The sequence below is a fragment of the Saimiri boliviensis genome, chromosome 5 (assembly GCF_048565385.1).
Source record: "Saimiri boliviensis isolate mSaiBol1 chromosome 5, mSaiBol1.pri, whole genome shotgun sequence".
Lineage (NCBI taxonomy): Eukaryota > Metazoa > Chordata > Mammalia > Primates > Cebidae > Saimiri > Saimiri boliviensis.
Genome location: NC_133453.1, coordinates 127,685,903 through 127,708,870, shown reverse-complemented (window position 1 = coordinate 127,708,870; position 22,968 = coordinate 127,685,903). Strand labels below are relative to the sequence as shown.

The 22,968-nt window shown below is 38.8% G+C and overlaps 1 protein-coding gene and 1 non-coding gene across 3 annotated transcripts in view; both read left to right on the top strand.

Annotated features, from left to right (window-relative positions):
- EFL1 (elongation factor like GTPase 1) overlaps nucleotides 1-22,968 on the top strand; it is a 117,275-nt gene that overhangs the window by 74,119 nt on the left and 20,188 nt on the right. The window contains exons 16-18 of one of the 2 annotated variants that reach the window (XR_746387.3): nucleotides 12,775-12,906; nucleotides 14,808-14,955; nucleotides 20,086-21,058. Coding sequence is in view for 1 of the 2 variants with exons in the window: in XM_003921674.4 (XP_003921723.1) it covers nucleotides 12,775-12,906; nucleotides 14,808-14,955; nucleotides 20,086-21,044 (1,239 nt within the window). In the remaining variant the exon portion in view is untranslated. The remainder of the gene's footprint in view (nucleotides 1-12,774; nucleotides 12,907-14,807; nucleotides 14,956-20,085; nucleotides 21,059-22,968) is intronic. The other variant, XM_003921674.4, reaches the window with a different exon arrangement.
- Nucleotides 1,472-1,635, top strand: LOC120368146 (U1 spliceosomal RNA). Its single transcript, XR_005582351.1, has one exon. It is a non-coding gene; the product is annotated as a U1 spliceosomal RNA (small nuclear RNA).

Genomic DNA, 22,968 nt, shown 5'->3' with positions numbered 1-22,968 from the left:
TGTTTTTGTTTTGTTTTGTCTTTTTTTTTTTTTTTTTTTTGAGATGTAGTCTCTCTCTGTTGCCCAGGCTGGTCTTGAACCTCCTGGTTCAAGCAACTCTTCCACCTCGGCCTCCTGAGTAGCTGGGATTACAGGTGCCCGCCACCACACACAGCTAATTTTTGTATCTTTAGCAAAGATGGAGTTTCACCATGTTGGCCAGGACAGTATCTAACGCCTGACTTCCAAAGTGCTGGGATTACAGGCATGAGCCACTGTGCCAGGCCAATACTGTGCTTTTATAATATAAAATTAAAACCTATGACTACTGTAGTATAAAACGCCATTCGTATTGAAAATGGCATTAATACTAAAAATTCAACCTTGATCTACTAAATGAGAAAGAAAATGTGAAGGTTGTTTTAAAGTTTATTTTCAGTCCACAGTAACAGAACTGCTTTGAAAGTTGCTGCTTCTCACCGGGAAGTAATGTGTGCACTGGAAAAGATACTGGCTTGAATCAAAACGATCTGTAGTTGCTTAAAAATTAGTTAGCATTCTAATATTGTCACTTTTGCCTTTTAGGAATTAAATTTCTTCAAGTAAGCTGTATCTGTGTCACAGTCAGTACCTGTGCCACATCAAGATGCAGACATATAGCAACAGTCTCAAAAATCCCAAACTTCAAGGCTCAGGGATTGGAGTAAATACTCAGTAATAATATGACCGCATTGTAAGAATGCTTCAGGAGCACTTACAATAAGAAAATGTGAGAAAATAGAATGTGGGATCTCTGTCTTCATCTCTGTCTCCCCCGTGGTGCACAGCATGAGTTTATAAATATAAATGGTTACTAGACACTTAGTGAAATAAATCTAAAAAGCACAGAAAATACATGAAATATTTTTTCAGCAACTGTTTAGAGCCTGCCCTCAAAGAAATCACAGTGTACTAGACTGTAAGATTCTACAGGACCCTCCAAATTCCATAACTCCTGAATTGACTTTGTAGAAAATATTAACCTTTGGAAAAGTGATCATTACAAATGGTAAAGGACACAGGGATGACATCGGATGATGCAGGCCCACGTCTAAATCCTGGGTGGCCTGTGAGCAGATCTGGAGATGAGGGTTTGACAGTCGGACTAGGTTCAACAAAGCCTTCTTAGACTGAAGGCTGAGACTCCTCACTCTCAGGACCTTGATTAACCTCAAGAAACATTCCAGCACCCCATCAGATAGGAATTCAAGACTCCCTCTGTGGACACCAGGCACCGTGAAATCCAGGTCTGGCAATCCAGAGGTGAGACCACAGTTTCAGTTTCTAGTGTCTAAATTGATTAATGCAAATGTAATCCATTTACAGTATAATCCCAGGTTCATTGCCCTGGGGTAATTCAAACAATGTGAGCATTCAAGGCACAGAAGTAACAAAAAGGCTATATATTTTTTTTTAACTTCTGGTTATTTTTAAACATTTTTTATCATCATAGATACTTACTTGGTAGGGGAGATACCAAGATCACAAAGGTGGTTTCCCAGGGCGAGGCTTATTCATTACACTCCAGGTGTGCTGAGCCCTGTGATTTCCCCAAATGTGGGAAACTCAACTGCATAATTCGTGGATAGTGAGGAACCGTGTTCATGCTCTCCCTGATGTAAATGCATTTTTTTTTTGAAAGAAAAAAATTGTTTTTATCATCATAAAAATAGTATATTTGGTAAGACCATTTGTTTAAATATAGAAAAAAACAAATGAAAATGTTCTTTACTGTCCAGATGTAACCACTATTGACATTTTGGAATATAGCCTCCAGCTCTTTTTTTTCTATGCATATATGTATTTTTTCTTATATATTTTATGTATGCATTTAAAGTTTTAATTTTACGCACATTTTAAAAGAGGAAAGCTATACTTTTTTACAAATACAGGTTAATTATAGAATATTTGCAAATTACGGAAATAACAAAAATGATAAAAACCAGGATCTGAATGTAACAATCACTAACTTTTAAATTTTTGAAGTATTTTGGACAATAAATAATATAGTGAACATTCATGTACCTGCCATCCAGACTCAACTGATTTTAATGTTTTTCCGTAATTGTACAACTTTCTTTATACCTAGTGAAATGCTAGCTATGTAAGTCACTTTATATCCTTTCCTTATCCCTTCAGAAACTCCCATTTTCCCAACAGAACAACTTCTTTTTTGTTTGTTTGTTTGTTTTTTGAGACGGAGTTTCGCTGTTGTTACCCAGGCTGGAGTAACAATGGCGCGATCTCGGCTCACCGCAACCTCCGCCCCCTGGGTTCAGGCAATTCTCCTGCCTCAGCCTCTGGAGTAGCTGGGATTACAGGCACGCGCCACCATGCCCAGCTAATTTTTTGCACCTTTAGTAGAGACGGGGTTTCACCATGTTGACCAGGATGGTCTCCATCTCTTGACCTCGTGATCCACCCGCCTCAGCCTCCCAAAGTGCTGGGATTACAGGCTTGAGCCACCGCGCCCGGCTGAAACAACTTCTTTAAACTCGCTGTGCTGTTTTCTCTTTCAGTGCTTTAAAACTTATTTGCAATTTCAGTAGGTGTCCGTCTGCAATATATATGTATATTTTAATTTTTAAACTTTGCATAATAGTATCATATTGTTCATGACCTTGTATAACATGCTCTTATTGTGTTGTTTTATGTTTTCCAAATGTTTTTCCTGTGTTGATTCCATTGTATGAATTTATCGTAATTTATTTTTTCAATCTTTTGTTGGTCGATATTGAAGGGTGCTTTCAAATTTTTGCTGTGACAAACATTACAATGAATACCTTTGAACGTCTTTTCCTTGTGCACGTAGATGAGTTTTAGGGGAAACTTCTTAACCCTGTCAAACCTAACCTCACCTTCTTTCATAACAAATTTTGTGACATTACTTTTACTACCCAGAAATGAAATTCAAAGAAAAAATAACCTGCCTGCCTATGTAATTTCAAAAATATCAGTATAATACTTTAATATAAGGTATAAATAAAAGGGAAGTGACTTACAATAAAATAAAATGCATTTTAGTGTATAGATTCCAGTTTGACTACATGAGTTAAGTCAGATATCTGTAGTCACCCTGTTTCTATGGCAGTCACAGATGTAGCTTGATACAGATGTGTGGTATTGATGACCCACATGCCATGAGTGACTGTCGGTAAAATGGTGAACAGCTCGTTTTCAGAACGAGTTGATTCTTCCTTTGATTTATGTGGTAATTCCATTTCCGAAAATTCGGTGTATATTAAACTACAAAAAACTCTGTGTTATTAAAATGGAATTAAGTTTAAACCCAGATCATTATGAACAGGGTTGTCCACAGAACACTGAAAAGCTGTGCAAAGGGGGTAATTCTTTGTATGGGAGGACACTTTCACCCATGCAAAGCACTGGCTACTGCTCGCTAACAGCCAGTAGCAGGCCCCAATCGGAAACGCCCCCACGAGTCCCTCACTAAATCACCTAGAGAGGGGTTGTATGGCTGTGGGTGGTGTGCTGTTGGTACACAGCTGTGCCTGTTCTCGACACTGCTCTGGGATGTACAATTAGAAATCACATTGGTGAGTTGCACAGGCTCGTCATACTTTAATGGGCACTGCAGCTTGTTCTTTGACGTAGTTGTAAGCGTTTTTGTTCAGGACCTCCACCGCACGAGACCTGCCTTTTCTGCACATCCTCGCCAGCACGTGGTTTCTTCAGACTTCTACCAGTTGTATTAGTGTGAAATAGTATGTTGTTTTAATTTCCATTTACCTTATTATCAATGAGATTTTTTTTTTAATGTTTTTTGACTGAGGCTTTCTTTTAATGTCTTGTCTTGGAACTGTTTATATTTTTTGCATAAATTCCTACTGGATTGCCTTTTTTCATTGATTTGTACTAGTTCTTTATATATAGTTACCATTTCTTTGTCTCCTTTAGACATTGAAAGCATCTCTTACTTTGAAGCTTTTATCTTTGTGGCGTGTGTGTGTGTGTGTGTGTGTGTGTGTGTGTATAAAAATTTCAACTTTTATTTTAGATACAGGAGGTACATGTGTGGATTTGTTACATGGGAGGATTGCGTGATGCTGAGGTTTGGAGTATCGATTCCATCACTCTGGTAGTGAGCATAGTACCTGATAGTTTTTTAACCAACCTCCAGTCCACAGTGTCTGTTGTCCCCATATTTATGTATGGTAGCTTTTGTTTTGAAGTTTTTAAAATAACATAGTGAGTCTTAACACATCTTCAGCGTTATGGTATCATATGATTTTTGTTTTCAAGTTTAATGTTTCACATTTAGGTCTTTGATCTATATGGAATTTCTTTTTCTAGATGGTGTATGATACAGACACAATTATATTATTTTTTTCATTTCATTGGCTAATTATTTCAATGGTGTTTACCAAATAGGCCCATCTGTCTGCCACTGTTAGCCCCTCGTCATTTCCACATCCCCACATGTGTTGATCTTTTTCTGGGCTCTTACTTTTTTCCGTTGATCTGTTGTCTAACAGACCACCATCATTACACTGCCTATTAATTTTTATCCCCTGAAGTTGTGCTACCTGCTTAAGAAGAGAGTTATGAACTGACCCTTAATATTTTTCTTTAATCTGATCCATGGCTAACAGAAATAGCTCACAGTTTAAGGTGCCCTTGTCTAGTTTCACCTACTCATTCAGGTTTTCTTTTGCTGTTTGCTGATCATTTCAATCAGGACCGTTTGTAAAGCTGTGCTGAAGTTGCCATTTCATCGAGAACTGACTCTGTTTCCTGATTTTAATCGGAAATATTTAGGGTTTAAAGGTAGACGGAATTCATTATGATTTCCTGGTTATGTAAAGCCATGTCTCTTCCTCTCCCTTTCTTCTTATCCTAAAACAAATTTCCAGCATTGTTTTCAACTATACTAAGCATTTTATGCTTCCGACTTGGTTACTCTTGTGTTTCCCTTCTTTACTGAAATCATTTGAATTGGAATGCAGCACATGCTACAGGAGTGTCACTCCAGACCCTGTGTTAGTATATAAAATATAAATTCAGGTAAGCAGGACAAGGATATAAAACCCATAAATGGATCTGATTCTGAATATGAATGTATGCCTCATAAAGAAGTTATTACAACTTTCCTTATAGTTAACAATATGGACAAAAAATTAAATTTGCACTTTATATCCACCAAAAGAACTCTTGAATTTGATTAACAAATATGAATAAAACCACTGTTACTGTGACTGTTAAAACCACCACTGCCAGCACTTCCATTAATTGCCTCAGGTTAGAACTTTATAACATTCAGATTCCTCGGATTGCAAAGTGAACATGTTGACTAAAGAAAATAAAATGAATGGGATGGAAAAGTCTTTTCACTTGTGCTTTACACTCCACCCTGCAGCTGTCGGTAATGACCTTGGTTTCTCACTTGGACATCCAGTGGTGCCATTTCCACACCTCATCACTCCTTCCCTCACCACGTCCTCTGTGTGATTATTTCCATATTCCTGAATGCCACTTTCTCCTTTTCAGTTTCAGTCTTCACATGAGCAAAAAGTATACTTTTCCTGTTATAAGATGTGTCACATTGTGTTGCGATGATGTGTTTGTTTGCCTTTGTCCTTCGCCAGATTTTAGACTCTGTGAAGACAGCGCCTGTGCTCATGTTCGCTCGTTCGTTGAGGAACCTGTGAAGTGCCTCTTTTGGTCCTTGCCCTTAAAACTGAACTCATTAGGAGACTAACAGAAAGTTGAATAACTGTTGATCAATTATTTGAAAGCACAGCTTCCTGAGCTTTGAAACTTAGATGCCCAATGGAAAAAGCTCAAAAAGTTACTCTAGAGGAAAAAAAATAGAAGCAAAATAAAAAGGGAAACTACAGTCTGGAGGGGAAAAAAAAGTGAAAGAGTTCAAATGTTTATTATGTAAAGAACTAATGTAGGTGATAAAAATTATAAACCGAAAAGGAGAATGGACAGCTGCTTTGAACTAGTAATTTATCTGCCTGGTTGTCTATGCCAGGAATCTGGATTTTATTCTTGGTTCCTTCTTGCCCGTTCGTTCCAGCTCCTAACAAACCACCAGGACTTGGCATCTCTACCTCTGTTCTCATTCCTCTGTAAGGTCCCAATTTATGTCCAAGAAAGGATCATAATCAGGCCAGACCACCGCCATTCTATTAGGAACAGACTGACTCAATGAAGCTTGATTCTCACCAAGGAAATGACACAGTTGTGAGTGTGGGTAGGTCCTTTTTGGGTAGATCTTCTGTAGATACTTTTTGTCTTGTCGTGTTAAGACACACCAAGAGATGATAATAGGTAATAGGCAGCACTCAGGCATTCTACTCTGCTTCCAAGCCCCAGATGGAATTTCTTCCACTATTTCCATCCTAAACCCCCACTCTGAGAACCGTGTTATTCCCTTGGTGAGAACCAAACTCCATTGGGTCAGGCTATTCCTAATAGAATGGTAGTGGTCTGGCTCTCGCAGAATCCTTTCTTGGAGCATAAACTGGGACCTTACAGTGACAGTTATCAAACTCTTCATTTGTTCAGGACATTGAGGGGCAAGTTTCTACCTCTTCTCAAATACAAAGATAGCAAGCCAGCTTATCTCCAGGAAAAAAAAAAAAAAAGAGTTTGGATTCTTTAGGTGTTACTTTTTCTTCTTTTACTGTGTATGTAGTTTCTCTCCTGAGAAAAGGGCCCACAGATCTTGAGGTAATATGCTTAAGAAGTATTATTACTCCTGTAGTCCCAGCACTTTGGGAGGCCGAGGCGGGCAGATAACTTGAAGTGAGGAGTTCGAGACCAGCCTGGTCAACATGATGAAACCCCATCTCTACTAAAAATACAAAAAATTGGCTGGGCGTGGTGGTGTGCGCCTGTAATCCCAGCTGCTCAGGAGGCTGAGGGTTGGAGAATCGTTGGAACCCCAGAGCCAGAGGTTGCAGTGAGCTGAGATTGCTCCACTGCACTCCAGTCTGGGCAACGAAGTGAGGCTGTGTCTCAAAAAAACAAGAAATATTATTAGCTCCATCTGTTCTTATGGGAAGAAAAAAAATTATGACAAAGTGATGTCATCGTTGCAAGATTTTTCCCTAAGGCCTACTATAACACAAAGAAGTTAAAGGGCAATTGATGCTAACTTGGTTAGCATGATGGACAGACTCGACCCAGCTTGTGAAAACCTTAGCTAAGCAACACTGATCCACTTTGGAGGTACTGGCCAACCAGGCTTGGAAAAGGGTGACGAGAGTTATAAAGCATGCGGATTCCCTGTTATTCTTTGTAGTTGAGTCAGCGCAGAATCTGAGTTTTGATTGAAGATACAGAACCAAGGCCGAAAACTGGAAACAGAGGATCTGGGCTGCTTTGGTATCCAAACGCGTACGGCCTAGTGCAGAAGATGGTCGTTTAAAACTAACGGTTCTCTAGATTCCTACTACCTGGGTTACCTGTACTTAAAAAAAATCCTCATCGCTCTTCCAAAGTGATGTTCACTTCTCTCCCAGGCATGAGGCTGTATGGATGTCCATGACATATGACTTGCATTTACTGCGAAGGTTTAAAGAGAGCCATTAATTCCAGCCTAAGCAGGTCAACGGGAACAGGTTGATAGTTCTTGGGTGAAGAACGTTAAAGTCAGTTTGAAATAAAACTTTAGTGATTAATAGACCATATTCTAACTAGAACGTTAACATTTTTTCCCACAAATTTTTAAAATTCTGGTAATGTTATCATACCAGCAATGAAAGAGCACTTTACAAATCCAAATTTGCCTGAAGATGGTAATGCTATCCCTATCCAGACAGCTCACAGGCTCGCCCCCAGAAAGCAGTGTTAGTATTCACTGATGTTTTTACCATCTTCCTGCCTGCCAGCATAACCTCATCCTACATTGATCAAACCTGTGCAACAGGGAGTTGTTAGGAACAGAAAAAAGTTTTCAACAGAAGGCAAATTCATCTCTCAAGCCCCACATAATTTTTTTCAGTCTCATATCATAAAAGTTACTCTCCTTAATATTTGTTTCTGGAATTCTTTTTAAAGGGAAACATTAGGGACAGCCTGGAAAAAGAAATTTGACCCAACAGTCTACAAAATACTGTTTTTTTTTTTAATTATTATTATGAGGAATTTGAAGGATATGGTATACAGTCGAGCAAGGACCTACATATCCAGTTGAAGAACTCAGCATTTACTTGGATGTTATCAGCCATTCCAGTCTGTAACATAGCGTTCCCATGCCAATTTATTTAATTTTGTTTGTTGTATAGAGGAAAATCAAGATGGGAAAGGACTTGGGTTTGATCATTTACCTTCAATCAGACAAAAGTCCTAGTGTTTCTGTAAAATCCAACTAGAATTCTTGGCATCTCGTAAATTGCTTTAGCTCCATGTTCCTCAACCTGTTTTCTCTTTTATTTCTTGTAAATCACATGTCCTTTTTCGAATAAGCATAAAAAAATACTGGTGCCCTCTTTAATCCATGAATTATGAAAATAAGTATAGTGACTAAAAACAAAGTAATGGCACACTAATTTTGGATTTTACTCCCCCAACCTATCACTCTTCCTACCCTGGAAATTCTGAAATGAGTCCCTAGAGGGAACATACTTTTTTTTTTTTTTTTGGCAAAATTTAGCCTTTAGTTTTTTTTTTTTTTATTATACTTTATATTCTGAGGTACATATGCAGAATATGCAGGTTTGTTAACATAGGTATCATGGTGGTTTGCTGCATCCATCCCCTGTCACCTATATTAGGTATTTCTCCTAATGTTATCCCTCCCCAACCCCCCCATCCCCTGCTGTCCCTTCACTAGCTCCCCCACCCGCCAACAGGCCCCGGTGTGTGTGATGCTCCCCTCCCTGTGTGCGTGTATTCTCACTGTTCAACATCCACTTATGAGTGACAACATGCAGTGTTTGGTTTTCTGTTCTTGTGTCAGTTTGCTGAGGATGATGGTTTCCAATTTCATCCGTGTCCCTGCAAAGGACATGAACTCATCCTTTTTTGTGGCTGCATAGTATTCCATGGTGTATATGTGCCACATTTTCTTTGTCCAGTCTATCATTGATGGGCATTTGGGTTGGTTCCACATCTTTGCTATTGTAAACAGTGCTGCAATAAACATACGTGTGCATGTGTCTTTATAACAGAATGATTTATAATCCTTTGGGTATATACCCAGTAATGGGATTGCTGGGTCAAATGGAATTTCTATTTCTAGATCCTTGAGGAATCACCACACTGTCTTCCACAATGGTTGAACTAATTTACACTGCCACCTACAGTGTAAAAGCATTCCTATTTCTCCACATTTTTTAATGATCACCATTCTAACTGGTGTGAGATGGTATCTCAATGTGGTTTTGATTTGCATTTTTCTAATGACCATTTTTCATATGTTTGTTTGCTGCACAACTGTCTTCTTTTGAAAAGTATCTGTTCATATCCTTCACCCACTTTTTGACGGTTTTTTTTTTTTTCTTGTAAATTTGTTTTAGTTCTTTGTAGATTCTGGATATTAGCCCTTTGTCAGATGAATAGATTGTAAAAATTTTTTCCCATTCTGTTGGTTGCTGTTTCACTCTAATGACTGTTTCCTTTGCTGTACAGAAGCTCTTAAGTTTAATTAGATCCCATTTGTCTATTTTGGCTTTTGTTGCGAATGCTTTTGGTGTTTTAGTCATGAAGTCCTTGCCTATGCCTATGTCCTGAATGGTTTTGCCTAGGTTTTCTTCTAGGGTTTTTATGGTGTTAGGTCTTATGTTTAAATCTTTAATCCATCTGAAGTTACTTTTTGTATGAGGTATAAGGAAGGGGTCCAGTTTCTGCTTTCTGCACATGGGTAGCCAGTTTTCCCAACACCATTTATTAAACAGGGAATCCTTTCTCCATTGCTTGTTTTTGTCAGGTTTGTCAAAGATCAGATGTTGGTGGATGTTTGGCATTACTTCTGAGGTCTCTGTTGTGTTCCATCGGTCTATATCTCTGTTTTGGTACCAGTTCCGTGCTGTTTCAATTACTATAGCTTTGTAGTATAGTTTGAAGTCAGGTAGCATGATGCCTCCAGCTTTGTTCTTTTTGCTTAGGATTGTCTTGGCTATGCAGGCTCTTTTTTTGGTTCCATATCAAGTTTAAGGTGTTTTTTTCCAGTTCTCTGAAGAAGGTCATTGGTAGCTTGATGAGGATAGCGTTGAATCTATAAATTACTTTGGGTAGTATGGCCATTTTCATGATATTGACTCTTCCTAACCATGAGCATGGAATGTTTTTCCATCTGTTTGTGTCCTCTCTTACTTCCCTGAGCAGTGGTTTGTAGTTCTTCTTGAAGAGGTCCTTCACATGAGGGAAGATACTTCTGATCTCCCAATTCCAGTTGAAAATTGCTTTAGCAAATGTGCTTTCTGGTAGGAATTTTTGTCCCTAATTGTTACAATTATCACTAAAGTGACTGAAGTGAAAATCATATGATTTAATTTAAAAAAGGATAAGAAATTTTTGGCCATTACAATAGTGTAAATTATGTGTGACAATAGAGAAAAAAGAGAAATATAAAAAATGAAAATAGTGGCAATATTAGAATGGAGTGATTGTGGGTATAATATCTGTTTTTCAAGATTGTACTTGGCTGGTGTTATTTTTAAAAGCAAAAAGTAGCCTCGAACTGTATTTTTTGTAAAGAATAAGTTGTACATTTAATAATTATCTGATAGCAAATCAGGAACTTCTCAGAAGGGATTTTAAAGTCACTTGACAGTGATTCATCTAGATAATCTTAACGGTCTCATTCCTAGGTTTTAAAATTATATTTAAAAATAAGTAAAAATGTTGGCATGTAGTACAGGTAGTGAAGTTTTTACTGTCTTTGGAGCATTGCTTTTTCCATAAATTCTAATCTTAACAATGAACATCGTGATCTTGACTTTTTGTTTTTGGGAGAATCGTAATCATGTTAACAAATCTGGGCATATCTAAATAGTAAGAGTAGATTCAGTCACTGGAACAGCAAAATGTAAACCAGAAGTTCAAAGAGACAGTGTTTAAAATATACTGACCATCTGCAGTCTGCGTCCCTGGCGATACAGAGGAAAGACCAGCATTTATCTTTTCATTGAAACCATGTGCTGTGTGTGCAGGAAGGAAATGCATGCTGGTCAGAGGTCAGAAGCAGGATGGATGAGGTTTGAAAAGGAATATTTACTACGGGGTTTTCCTAAACCCTCAGCCTCACGGGAGATGTTATTTCTGGTAGACTTGGTGGAAACTTGGGCAGACCCAGATCTATTACATCATAGAACCAGTGGGAGACGTACACAAGAAGCTATAGCTGGGTATCACTGTGCTGAACTAAGAAGTACAATAATAAGAAATTAGGCCTGGCGAGGTGGCTCACGCCTGTAATCCCAGCACTTTGGGAGGCCGAGGCGGGTGGATCATGAGGTCAAGAGATCGAGACCATCCTGGTCAACATGGTGAAACCCCGTCTCTACTAAAAATACAAAAATCATCTGGGCATGGTGGCGCGTGCCTGTAATCCCAGCTACTCAGGAGGCTGAGGCAGGAGAATTGCCTGAACCCAGGAGGCGGAGGTTGCGGCGAGCCGAGATCGCGCCATTGCACTCCAGCCTGGGTAACAAGAGCGAAACTCCATCTCAAAAAAATTTAGACTTTGACCAAAGAAGTACACTGGAGGCACAGGAGGAATTTAACATCCTGGAAACCTGAGTTTGAAGAAGATCCCATGCACATAAAAGCTCTGTAAATCATGTCCTGTACTGAATAAAAGAGCTAATGATATTTAGTGTGAGGCAGAACAGAGTTAAAAGGATCTGACAAAGGCTTTCAAAATCCAAAGCGTAGTTGGTGAAAGTGGGAGAAGCACGTTTTCTGTGATCCTTTGGAGAACTGAACTAAGAACGATGTGTGGAGATGGGGAGAAGCAGATTTTGGAATAATGCAAGAAAGATTTTCTGAAAGTTGGAGCTATCTGTTAATGTAGTGAGGTGATAAATTCTGGTGGATGTCAGAAGGGAGGAAGTTCAGGTGGATATTAGAGGGGGTTTTCTACACCGCGTGGTCAGACAGGAAACCTCTCAATTATCCTCCAAGTCTGTGTACCCTGAAGCCTCTGCTTCAGTTCCCCTCCACCAGCCTGGATGTGTGATTGAGTGGCCTCCTCTCACCCCGTGCATTTATTCGTCGACTGAAGGTAGCAAAGTGGTTTCTTTGTTTCCTTTCCTCAACCCAAAAAGCACAAAAATGGCTCCTGTGTGTGTGTGTGTGTGTGTGTGTGTGTGTGTGTGTCTGTCAGTCTCATTCACTCTCTCTGTCACACATCACATTTTAAGTTTATAAATCCCCTTTGCTTATATACAAATAGATTTGGCAAAGATATTATTTCAGTAAAGACCCATCTTTTTCAAATTAATATATTTTTAAAAACCATCTGAGTGTTAGAAATAATCAGTGTTTTCAGACAAATATATCTGGAAGTGATCATTTCTGTGGCCGAAGTAGGTATGCATTGGCCCAATCTGATAACAGCATTTGAACATCTGGGAAACAAAAAGCAGAATTTCTGTATTTTGACAGCAATCAGATGGTATCCAGGTGTACAAAAAAACACAATACAGGTCTGCCTCATTTCTTGCAACTATTTGGAAGCATTTGGCTCCGTGACACATATACTGGGTTGATGCTGCTGTTTTTCTAAAGTAAATTCAGAATTTATCATCCTTTATTGACCATATCTTTTCTACCCTACAGGAATAGGAGGCCTTCAAGATTTTGTGCTGAAATCTGCAACACTGTGTAGCCTGCCGTCCTGCCCCCCGTTTATACCCCTCAACTTCGAAGCCACGCCTATTGTGAGAGTTGCTGTGGAACCGAAACATCCAAGTAAGATGACCTTATTTTTAAAAGCATATGATGTTTATTATACTTTTAAAGTATATGCATATATTTAGCATTTGATGCCTCGTGACTTGTTTCAGTAGTATATAACAAAGTTTCATTGAAGTATATGGTAGAAGCGACTCTTCAAAGGGCGTCTACCCTCTCTTTTAGGAACATTCCATGGTTAGAGGTTCCTTTGCTGTCCAGGGAGACTGCGTCTTCTTGATGGCAGAGACAGGGTCATCTCTGCATCCTCCACAATCCTGGCATAGGGTTGTAGCTCAGCAAAGCTCATGGAGTTGTTTTGTTTTGAGGCGGAGTCTTGCCCTGTTGCCTAGGCTGGAGTGCTCCGGCGAGGTCTCAGCTCACTGCAACCTCTGCCACCTGGGTTCAAGCAATTCTCTTGCATCAACCTCCTGCATAGCTGGGATTATAGGTGCTCACCACCATGCCTGGCTAATTTTTGTATTTTTAGTAGAGATAGGGTTCCACCATTTTGGCCAGGCTGGTCTTGAACTCCTAACCTCAGGTGATCCACCCGCCTCAGGCTCCCAAAGTGCTGGGATTATAGGCGTGAGCCACCATGCCCAGCCAAAGCTCATGTTTTGTGTAACTTCTTAGTTGAAATCTTATCACAAGCTCCTTGGTTCAGAATCCGTCATTTGCTTCTTCCTTTAGGTTTGACAGATTATCTGGACACTGAGAATTTCCCGTCTGTTTAGAAACTACTTTCTGCACCTTTCCTGCTGGCCACCTGACACTCACATATGCCTGACCATATAATAACAACCCCTTAGTCTTTGGCTTATAGTATTTGTCTAGTCAATCCTTTTTAACTTTTGTATTTCATGTCCCATGACTATTGCTAATCCTGAATTGCTGTGACTTTGCTATTTCAGCGCTAGTGATTGTCAGTGAAGAATCTCCAGACTATGATTTAAGGAAATCAAAGAACAGGCGGTAAAACGGTAGTTTTCTGTTGAGGTGTATAATGGCCTCATTGCTCCTGAACATATGTATCCCTCCTCTCCCTGGAGCTGAGCCTTCTGAACTCATCCCTCTCTCACGTTCTAGGACGTATCTATAGCCATTAAGGATCCCTGGATCCCCAGAGCAGGCACTTGGAGGACGACCTCTGACCTTTGAGGCCAGCCCTAGTAAACAGCCATCTGCCTTCAGCCTCAGAGAGGAATTTTTTGTGGGCTGTCACTCCTAGGAACTGTGGGGGAAAAGCAATTATATGTGAAAAACACGTACAGAATACAATGCAGAAGATGCCTTTAGCTTACTGGATAAAGTAGCTAGTTAGGGTATTCTAAAACCCGAGTTCTATCAAACAGTTTCACAAATAATTATTTTTAATATGAGGCTCTGGTACAGTTTCTTGAATATGATATTAAATGTTTCTTTTGCTTATTTGTTGATTTTTTTAGGTGGTGTTTGAAGAAATACCCTGTTTCATTTCTAGGTATAGAATGTGTACATTTGTTAAAAGAGTTAGGTGAATTCACAAGTAGAAAGATGGTAGCTTAAGCAAACCACACTGCCATGTGTGTACCTATGCAACAATCTTGCATGTTCTTCACATGTACCCGAAAACCTAAAATGCAATTAAAAAAAAAAAAAAAGAAAGATGGTAGCTTATATCTGCAGAGTATTAGAAGTGATATAGATCAGCTTTGGGAGTCTTGATGATAAGCTTGTAAATGTGTCATGTTTGCTCTCTGTACAAAAAAATTACTAGAAGCCCATTTTCTTCACATCGCTACACTATCTGGAAGAAAAATAAATTGTTATTTTAAGAGTATTTCAATGTAATTTTCCCTTCACTAGCCAGAGCCAGTTATCTTTGAATTGTGTTAGTTCTTATATGGTATTTAATCTATTTCCTTTTGTTAACCTAGGTGAAATGCCTCAGCTCGTAAAAGGAATGAAACTGTTAAACCAGGCTGATCCCTGTGTCCAGATTTTAATTCAGGAAACGGGAGAGCACGTTTTAGTCACAGCAGGAGAAGTTCACCTTCAGCGATGTCTGGATGACTTGAAAGAAAGGTTAGGTGAAAATGATGGAGACGGAGCAATGATAGCTCTCAATTAATGGGATGTTTTAGTATTTCCTAAACCAGCTGAACTTAGACTATGACTTATTTTTGGAGAAAAATGAAATGCCCTCAATTCAAATATGAACAGTTATTTGATTGTAGACTTACTTTTTAATAACCGAGAAGCGGCATTCACTGCTTACACTTGAACGATTTTGCATTTTAAGCTAAGTCATAAAATGTTTTTCTGTGTAAGTATTTTACTTTAAGCACGTACACAAAACACACAAAATATCGGGACAAGAAAACAAAATATTGTTTTTTACATGTTGGCTATGTAATTAGGATAGATTTCTGGGTATATAAATAAATGATAGTGTATTCATACAGTGGAATTCTATAGAATGAGCTCAGTGAACAAAACTACGTGTAGCCTTTACAATGTAAACCTTCTGGAAATCTTTACATTTTTCTCTGAAGATGATATGCATTATAAAATGGGCATCCCAAATTACTTTTTGTAGCAGACATTTTTCCTCTTTGTTCCAAAGACAATGTATGTTTATTGCAGAAATTAGGAAAATACAGAAGAAAAATCATTCAATTACCATGCAGAAATAACCACCATTACATTCAGAGTCATAAATCTACACTGTCCTATGCATATTCAATGTATACAAATATCTGTATACACAGTTCTGTTTGTTTGGTTAAGATAAATTTCTAGAAGTATTATAGCTAGCTCAAAAAGTGTGCATATTTTTAAGGTTATGATCCATATTTTCCTTAAGAAAGGCTGTTCTAATTTACATTATAATAGCAATAAATATTTGAAAGTGCCTCTTTTCTCAAACTTTTGCCAACATTGCATAGTTTATCATTTTTTAAAAATTTCACTAATCTTAAAGACAGATAAAAGATGTTCACTCTCAATATACATTTCTGTGCCTACTAGTGGGAAAAATTATAAATTGCCCTGCAATGGCCTTCCTTACTTTTGTTTTTAAAATTTCTGGGACTTTAATAATAATCATAACAAATAATTTTAAATGATTGATATAATTAAATGTTATACAACAGTCACTGTGTTAAACACTATTTATCTTAATATTTATACCACAGTAAAATTGGTGGTAGTAGTAACTGTACAACAATACCTACTACTAATAATAGAATAAGAGTAACTGCTGCTAGCCAGGCACAGTGGCTCATGCCTGTAATACCAGCACTTTGGGAAGCCGAGGCAGATGGATCACGAGATCAGGAGTTCAAGACCAGCCTGGCCAAGATGGTGAAAATAAAAATACTGTCTCTACTAAAAATAACAACTTGTCTGGGTGTCATGCCGTGTGCCTGTAATCCCAGCTACTTGAGAGGCTAAGGCAGGAGAATCACCTGAACCCTGGAAGTGGAGATTGCAGTGAGCCAGGATCACGCCACTGTCCAGCCTGGCAACAGAGCAAGACTCCGTCTCAAAAAAAGAAAAAGAATAAGAATAACTGCCACTGCTTTTATGTGGGATTTTGTAGAAGCTTCTACCAGATGCCAGAAACTAGACCCCTACCTCATAATGTACTCAGAAATTTATTTCAAGTCGATTGTAGGTTAAAATGTAAAAGGCAAAACCATAAAGTGTCTAGAAGATAGAATAAGAGAATATCTTCAAGACCTCAGGGTAGGGAAAAGCTTCTTAACAGTATATTAAGAATACTAATGACAAAGGAAACGCTTGATCATCAAAAGACACTATTAAAGAAGCCGGGCGCGGTGGCTCAAGCCTGTAATCCCAGCACTTTGGGAGGCTGAGGCGGGTGGATCACGAGGTCAGGAGATCGAGACCATCCTGGTCAACACGGTGAAACCCCGTCTCTACTTAAAATACAAAAAATTAGCTGGGCGTGGTGGCGTGTGCCTGTAATCTCAGCTACTCAGGAGGTTGAGGCAGGAGAATTGCCTGAACCCAGGAGGTGGAGGTTGCGGTGAGCCGAGATCGTGCCATTGCACTCCAGCCTGGGTAACAAAAGCGAAACTCCGTCTCAAAAAAAAAAAAAAAAAAAAAAAAAAAAAAAAAAAAAAGACACTATTAAGACAGTAAGGCAGACCACATGGTTAGGGAAGACCTTTGTATCATGTAACAGACAAGAAACTTAATATCCCAATATAGAAAGAATTCCTACACATAAATGAGAAGAGCAGCAATCCAATAGAAAAAATGTACAAAGACTTGATAAAGGTACTTTATAATAGAGGCTTTCCAAGGCCAATAAACATGAAAAACTATCCAACTTACTACTAATTGATGGAATGCAAATTAAAATCAAAGTGTGATACTTCTGCATACCCACTAAAGTGGTTAAACACTTTTTAAGTGATACTATCAAGTGGTGGCAAAGATGTAGAACATCAAGAATTTGCCTACGCAACTAGTGGGGATATCAGTTGATAGAACTATTTTGGAATATGATTTGGTATGATCTGAGATGGGAGATAGGCACTTCCTGTGGCTCAGCAAATCCCCCATTTGTACTCTGTACAACGCAACACAAAGCTAGGCAAATGTGCATCAATAATACTCATCGCAACCTAATTTTTTTCTTTTTGAGATCGAGTTTTGCTCTGTCAGCTGGGCAGGAGTGCAGTGGTGCACTCTCAGCTTACAACCTGTACTTCCTGGGCTCAAGAAATCCTCCTGCTTCAGCCTTCTGCGCAGCTGGCACTACAGGCATGTGCTACCACGCCCAGCTAATTTTTGTATTTTGTATTTTTAGTAGAGACAGTGTTTCACCATCTTGGCCAGGCTGGTCTCGAACTCCTGACCTCAAGTGATCCGCCCACCTCAGCCTCCCAGAGTGCTAGGATTGATTATAGGCATGAGCCACTGCACCTGGCCTCATGGTGACAAAATTTTAATAGCCGAAAGTTGGAAACAACTCAAACATTTAAATGGATATATAAATAAATGATAGTGTATTCATACAGTGGAATTCTGTAGAATGATCTCAGTGAACAAAACTATAGTTATATAAAATATGGGTGAATCTCACAGTATAATGTTAAGCAAAAGAAGCCGTTTGCCCCAAAAAGTGTTTGTTTGTATTTATATGAAGTTCGAAACATAGTGTACCAGACTGGGGAACATAGCAAGACCGTGTCTCTCAAAAAATTAAAATACATTAGTTGAGCAGGTGGTGCATGCCTGTAATACCAGCTACTCGGGAGGCTGAGGCAAGAGGATTGCTCAAGCACAGGAGTTTGAGGATGCAGTGAGTGATAATCACACCATAGTACTCCAGCCTGGGTGACATACCAAGGCCCTGTTTTTAAAAAGAAGAAAAGAAAAGAAAAAAAGACAGTCCAAACTGAACTGTGGAATATAGCCGTTACATGTTTAGGTGATTTAAAAAAAAAAAAAAAAAAAGATGTTACAATAAAAATCAGGATAGCCCTCTGAGGGCTAGGAATGTTCTGTTTCTTGAGTATACCATGTAGTTTACACGGGTATTCACTTTGAGGTAAGTGATCATAGTTCAGTAGATTTTTGTTTTGTGCACTGTTCTGTTTGACCATTACATTTCACAATTATACTTACATTAAGAATGTATATAATGTTAACAGATTTTTTTTTTTTTAAGACAGAGCCTTCCTTTTAGTAGTAGTATATAATCTTCTTTTACAACTTTTGTGCACATTTTCAAGAACGGATTTTGTCCAGGAATGGGAGACAAGGAGACTATCTGTTGTCACCAGGCCAGAAAAACTGTCAGAATTCTTAGCATCCAGATCTCTAGGTAGTAATCATCAGAGCAGGAAGCCACAGGAAATTGCCGTGATGTAGCCTGAGCCTACCACACTATTGTAATGTAATCACAGGCTCTACATTGCTAGGACTTAGAGAACCTTGTGTCCTGAGGTGCTTTCTAAGTGTGGCAGCCGGCACACACTTCCTTCCACAGCTTGGAGTGGTTTTAATTAATCATATAAATGATTACTACAGGAGAATCCTTGGGAGCCTCAGGAATTAGGAGGACTCAAGTGGCTCTATAGCTCTTTTGACTTTATGTTTTAGGAACAAGAACATCGATGTGTTCTCTCTTATAGTTTCAGTACCTTTGCAGTTGATTTTCTTGAGTGTTCTAAGAATGTGAGCATATTTTTCTCTATGTAAGGATAATTTTACAGATCCTAAGATTTCTAAGTGTCTTTTTTCTTAAAATCAAGAATAGATATTGAATCTTATTGAATGGCAGTTTAGCATAATTAAAGGTGGCTACATAGATTATTTGACCTTTTTTTAATGTGGTATTATTTTAGCAGATCTCCTAATTCAAATTAATTTTCATGTAACCTATGATAAAAACTTCCCAGTGTTATGGTAGACTGTTCCTTTAATGTACTATTTAACTCTATTTTGCAGTATAGCTTAATGACCGAGAGTGTGGATTCTGGTCAGAACTAAATCTGAATCCTAGCTTCTCCACTTAAAGGCTGTTTGGAGAAGTTACTTAATCTTTCTTATCTGGTTTTCTCTACAAAATTAGGGTAGTACTAGTGCCTGCTAAAGAAATACTACATGTAAAACACTTAACACAGTGCCTCATACATGATAAGTTGTTTTTTTTAATGCACACACATGCCTATCCATAGTTTTTATTATTTTGTTTCAGATTTTATATCTGAATTCTTAGGTAAGATTGAATACAGTTTTGTGTATGTATACTGTCTTTCTCAGGTTTGAATATCAAAGTAGTTTTAAAAACATACAATGTCAGGTCCATCTTTGTCGTATATCCTGTGACTATACAAGATTGTGAATATGCAATATACAACAATATCAGACTTGATATTGTATGAGAAAAGAGCCTTTCTGAACTTGGTGCCAGACTGGGGCTGAAGACCTATGGTGTCCAGAAGAGTAGCTGCTACCCACAGCAGAGGTATATTCCCATTAGAAGTAGTCTTTTCAATCTGAAAGAAAGCCGTTTTTGAATTGTGATATAATGTAAATTGCAGGTCTTTTACAGTAGATAATTTTTGTGTTCCTATGTTTTTGCAGAATCTCCACTGTGTGATATTTCTACATGGGAGCTTTGACGCTATTTTGATTTTGACCTTCTGTTATTTATCTTGAATTCGTCTGTAGGTTTGCAAAGATTCATATCAGTGTATCTGAACCCATTATTCCATTCAGAGAAACAATCACAAAACCCCCAAAGGTTGACATGGTCAATGAAGAAATAGGCAAACAGCAAAAAGTTGCAGTCATACACCAAATGAAAGAAGATCAAAGTAAAATCCCTGAAGGAATCCAAGTTGACTCTGACGGGCTAATCACCATGACAACTCCCAATAAACTTGCCATGCTCAGTGTTCGAGCCATGCCCCTTCCAGAAGAAGTCACTCAGATTCTGGAAGAAAATAGTGATTTGATTCGTTCTATGGAGCAGTTGGCATCCTCTCTGAATGAGGGCGAAAATACTCAGACGATTCATCGAAAGACCCAAGAGAAAATTTTGGAATTCAAAGGAAAACTGGAGCAACACCTAACAGGGAGAAGATGGAGGAATATTGTTGACCAAATCTGGTCATTTGGCCCAAGAAAATGTGGGCCCAACATACTAGTCAATAAAAGTGAAGATTTTCAGAACTCAGTATGGACAGGTCCAGCTGACAAAGCTTCAAAAGAAGCCAGTAGATACCGAGATTTGGGCAATAGCATTGTGAGTGGCTTCCAACTAGCAACCCTGTCTGGCCCCATGTGTGAGGAGCCTCTCATGGGTGTCTGTTTTGTTCTGGAAAAATGGGACCTAAGTAAATTTGAGGAACAAGGAGCAAGTGATCTGGCCAAAGAGGGACAGGAGGAAAATGGAACCCGTTCTGGTGGAAATGAAAACCAAGAGCTACAAGATGGCTGCTCTGAGGCCCTGGAGAAGAGGACATCCCAGAAAGGAGACTCTCCACTCACTGACTGCTATGGACCTTTCTCAGGACAGCTGATTGCCACCATGAAAGAAGCATGTCGCTATGCACTGCAAGTGAAACCTCAGCGACTGATGGCAGCTATGTACACATGTGAGATCATGGCCACCGGTGATGTTCTCGGTAAGGAAGAAAAGGTAAAGATAGTGAGAAATGCCTTGAATAACAGTGAAGTCTCCTAGACCCCAAATCTTTTTTTTTTTTTTTTTTTTTTGGAGACAGGTCTCATTCTGTCACCCCAGCTGCGGTGCGGTGGTGCAGTCTCAGCTCATTGCAACCTCCATCTACCAGGCTCATGTGATCCTCTCACCTCAGCCTCTCAAGTAGTTATTGACTGCAGGCACATGCCACCATATGCAGCTAAATTTTTCTGTATTTTTTGTAGAGATGGATGTTGTTTTCACCATGTTGCCCAGGCTGGTCTCGAACTCCTGAGCTCAAGCAGTCCACCCACTTTAGCCTCCCAAAGTGCTAGAATTAGAGGCATCAGCCACCACACCCGGCAAATCCAAAATCTTAAACATTTTTAGTATGTTTTGCAGAAGCTGTACCATCTTCAGATTTACTAAGAAACTAAGATCTTTGAAAGCCAGATATCTGAAATATTAAAATCTTGAGAGGGGGAAAAACATGACTACCAAAGATCTTTTCTTTTGCAACTAACAGAATCCTTTCTGTGATGAAATGTCTGCTAACTGAAGCTTAAACTGCTCATATGTGTTACCATCCAACCTTTGCAGTATTGCGTATCAAGCAAATAAGCGTATCAGTCTGCGTAACCAAAGTTGTTCTGAAAATGATCAAAGAATAAGGCAGCATTCTTATAACACAAAAGGGCTTTTGTGAATTCTGGGTTCTTTCTGAAAAAGAAAATTATTTGGGGCTTTATTCACTGCTAACCATTATATCAAATCCTATTTCTGATTTTTCTTATTTGGGAGAAGCAGACTTGAAGATCTCAGGAGACACGAAGCACTGGCACTTAGTAGCTCTTTGGACTTTTGGCTAATGTTAGTTCACTGAGACTTACTTTCTCTACTTACAGTAAAGAGGATAATAATTCATACAGATTGGGAAGATTAAGATAACACAGTTTTTTAAATACAGTGCCTAGAACAGCACCTGGCACACAGTAGTTGTCTTATTCTCTCGAGATCAAGGAACGGTTTCAGTAGTGAAGAAAATATAAAGGAGGATTGAGCCCTGGATGAGAGAGTCAGCCAAATTACTATGTTTCCTCTAACCCTGAGGCCCTTTGAGTCAGTATGTGGTTAATTACATTCTTTTAAGGAAGGTTCTTTTGCTAATCAATTCCTGAAAGAAATCTAAGCTTTTTTTTTCTTTTTTCAGAAGAAATTTAGGCTTGTATCATGTTAAGGTTTCTGTGAGACTGAGCATCAGTAGCAGCATTTGAAAAATAGCTGGATTAAGGCCAGTGTGCACTGCGAATCAAATCTCCAAATACGGCCTGTCATATACAGTGCTTCTCAACCTTATTCGAATACAGCGTGCCTGTTAACAGCCATGGAATTTGTAGATTCCTTTGGGAAACACCAATCTAGACTATTCTCAGATGGTATATTTCATTTTCATTGAGAACTTTCTTAATTTAAGAAGGCGGAAATAAGAGTTAAAGTCAAGAAATCTTAATCTCTCAAATCCTTAAAAGAAGACCTAAGAGCTTTTCTCCAGCCTCTCCTGCCCCAACAGATGCTTATACCACCTCTGTTTGAATACTTCTGTCGATGGGCAGCTCACAGCCAGCTTCGTGAGTTGATGTTTTTTCCCACGTTGAGCAAAATATGTCACCTGCTAGTTTCCAGTTATCTGTACCACCAGTCATCTCTCTTCCATACCATAACACTTTTATGTATTTGAAGGAAATCATTAGTTTTCTAGTTTTATATCCAAGAGAAAAACTGCAAATCCTTCACCTGTTTTTCTGTTGTGATTTCTGTATCCTTTCACCATTCCAGTTGCTGTCTTTTGGACATACTTTATTTGGTCAGCATCCCTCTTAAGGCAACCATACTAGAACACAGCACCT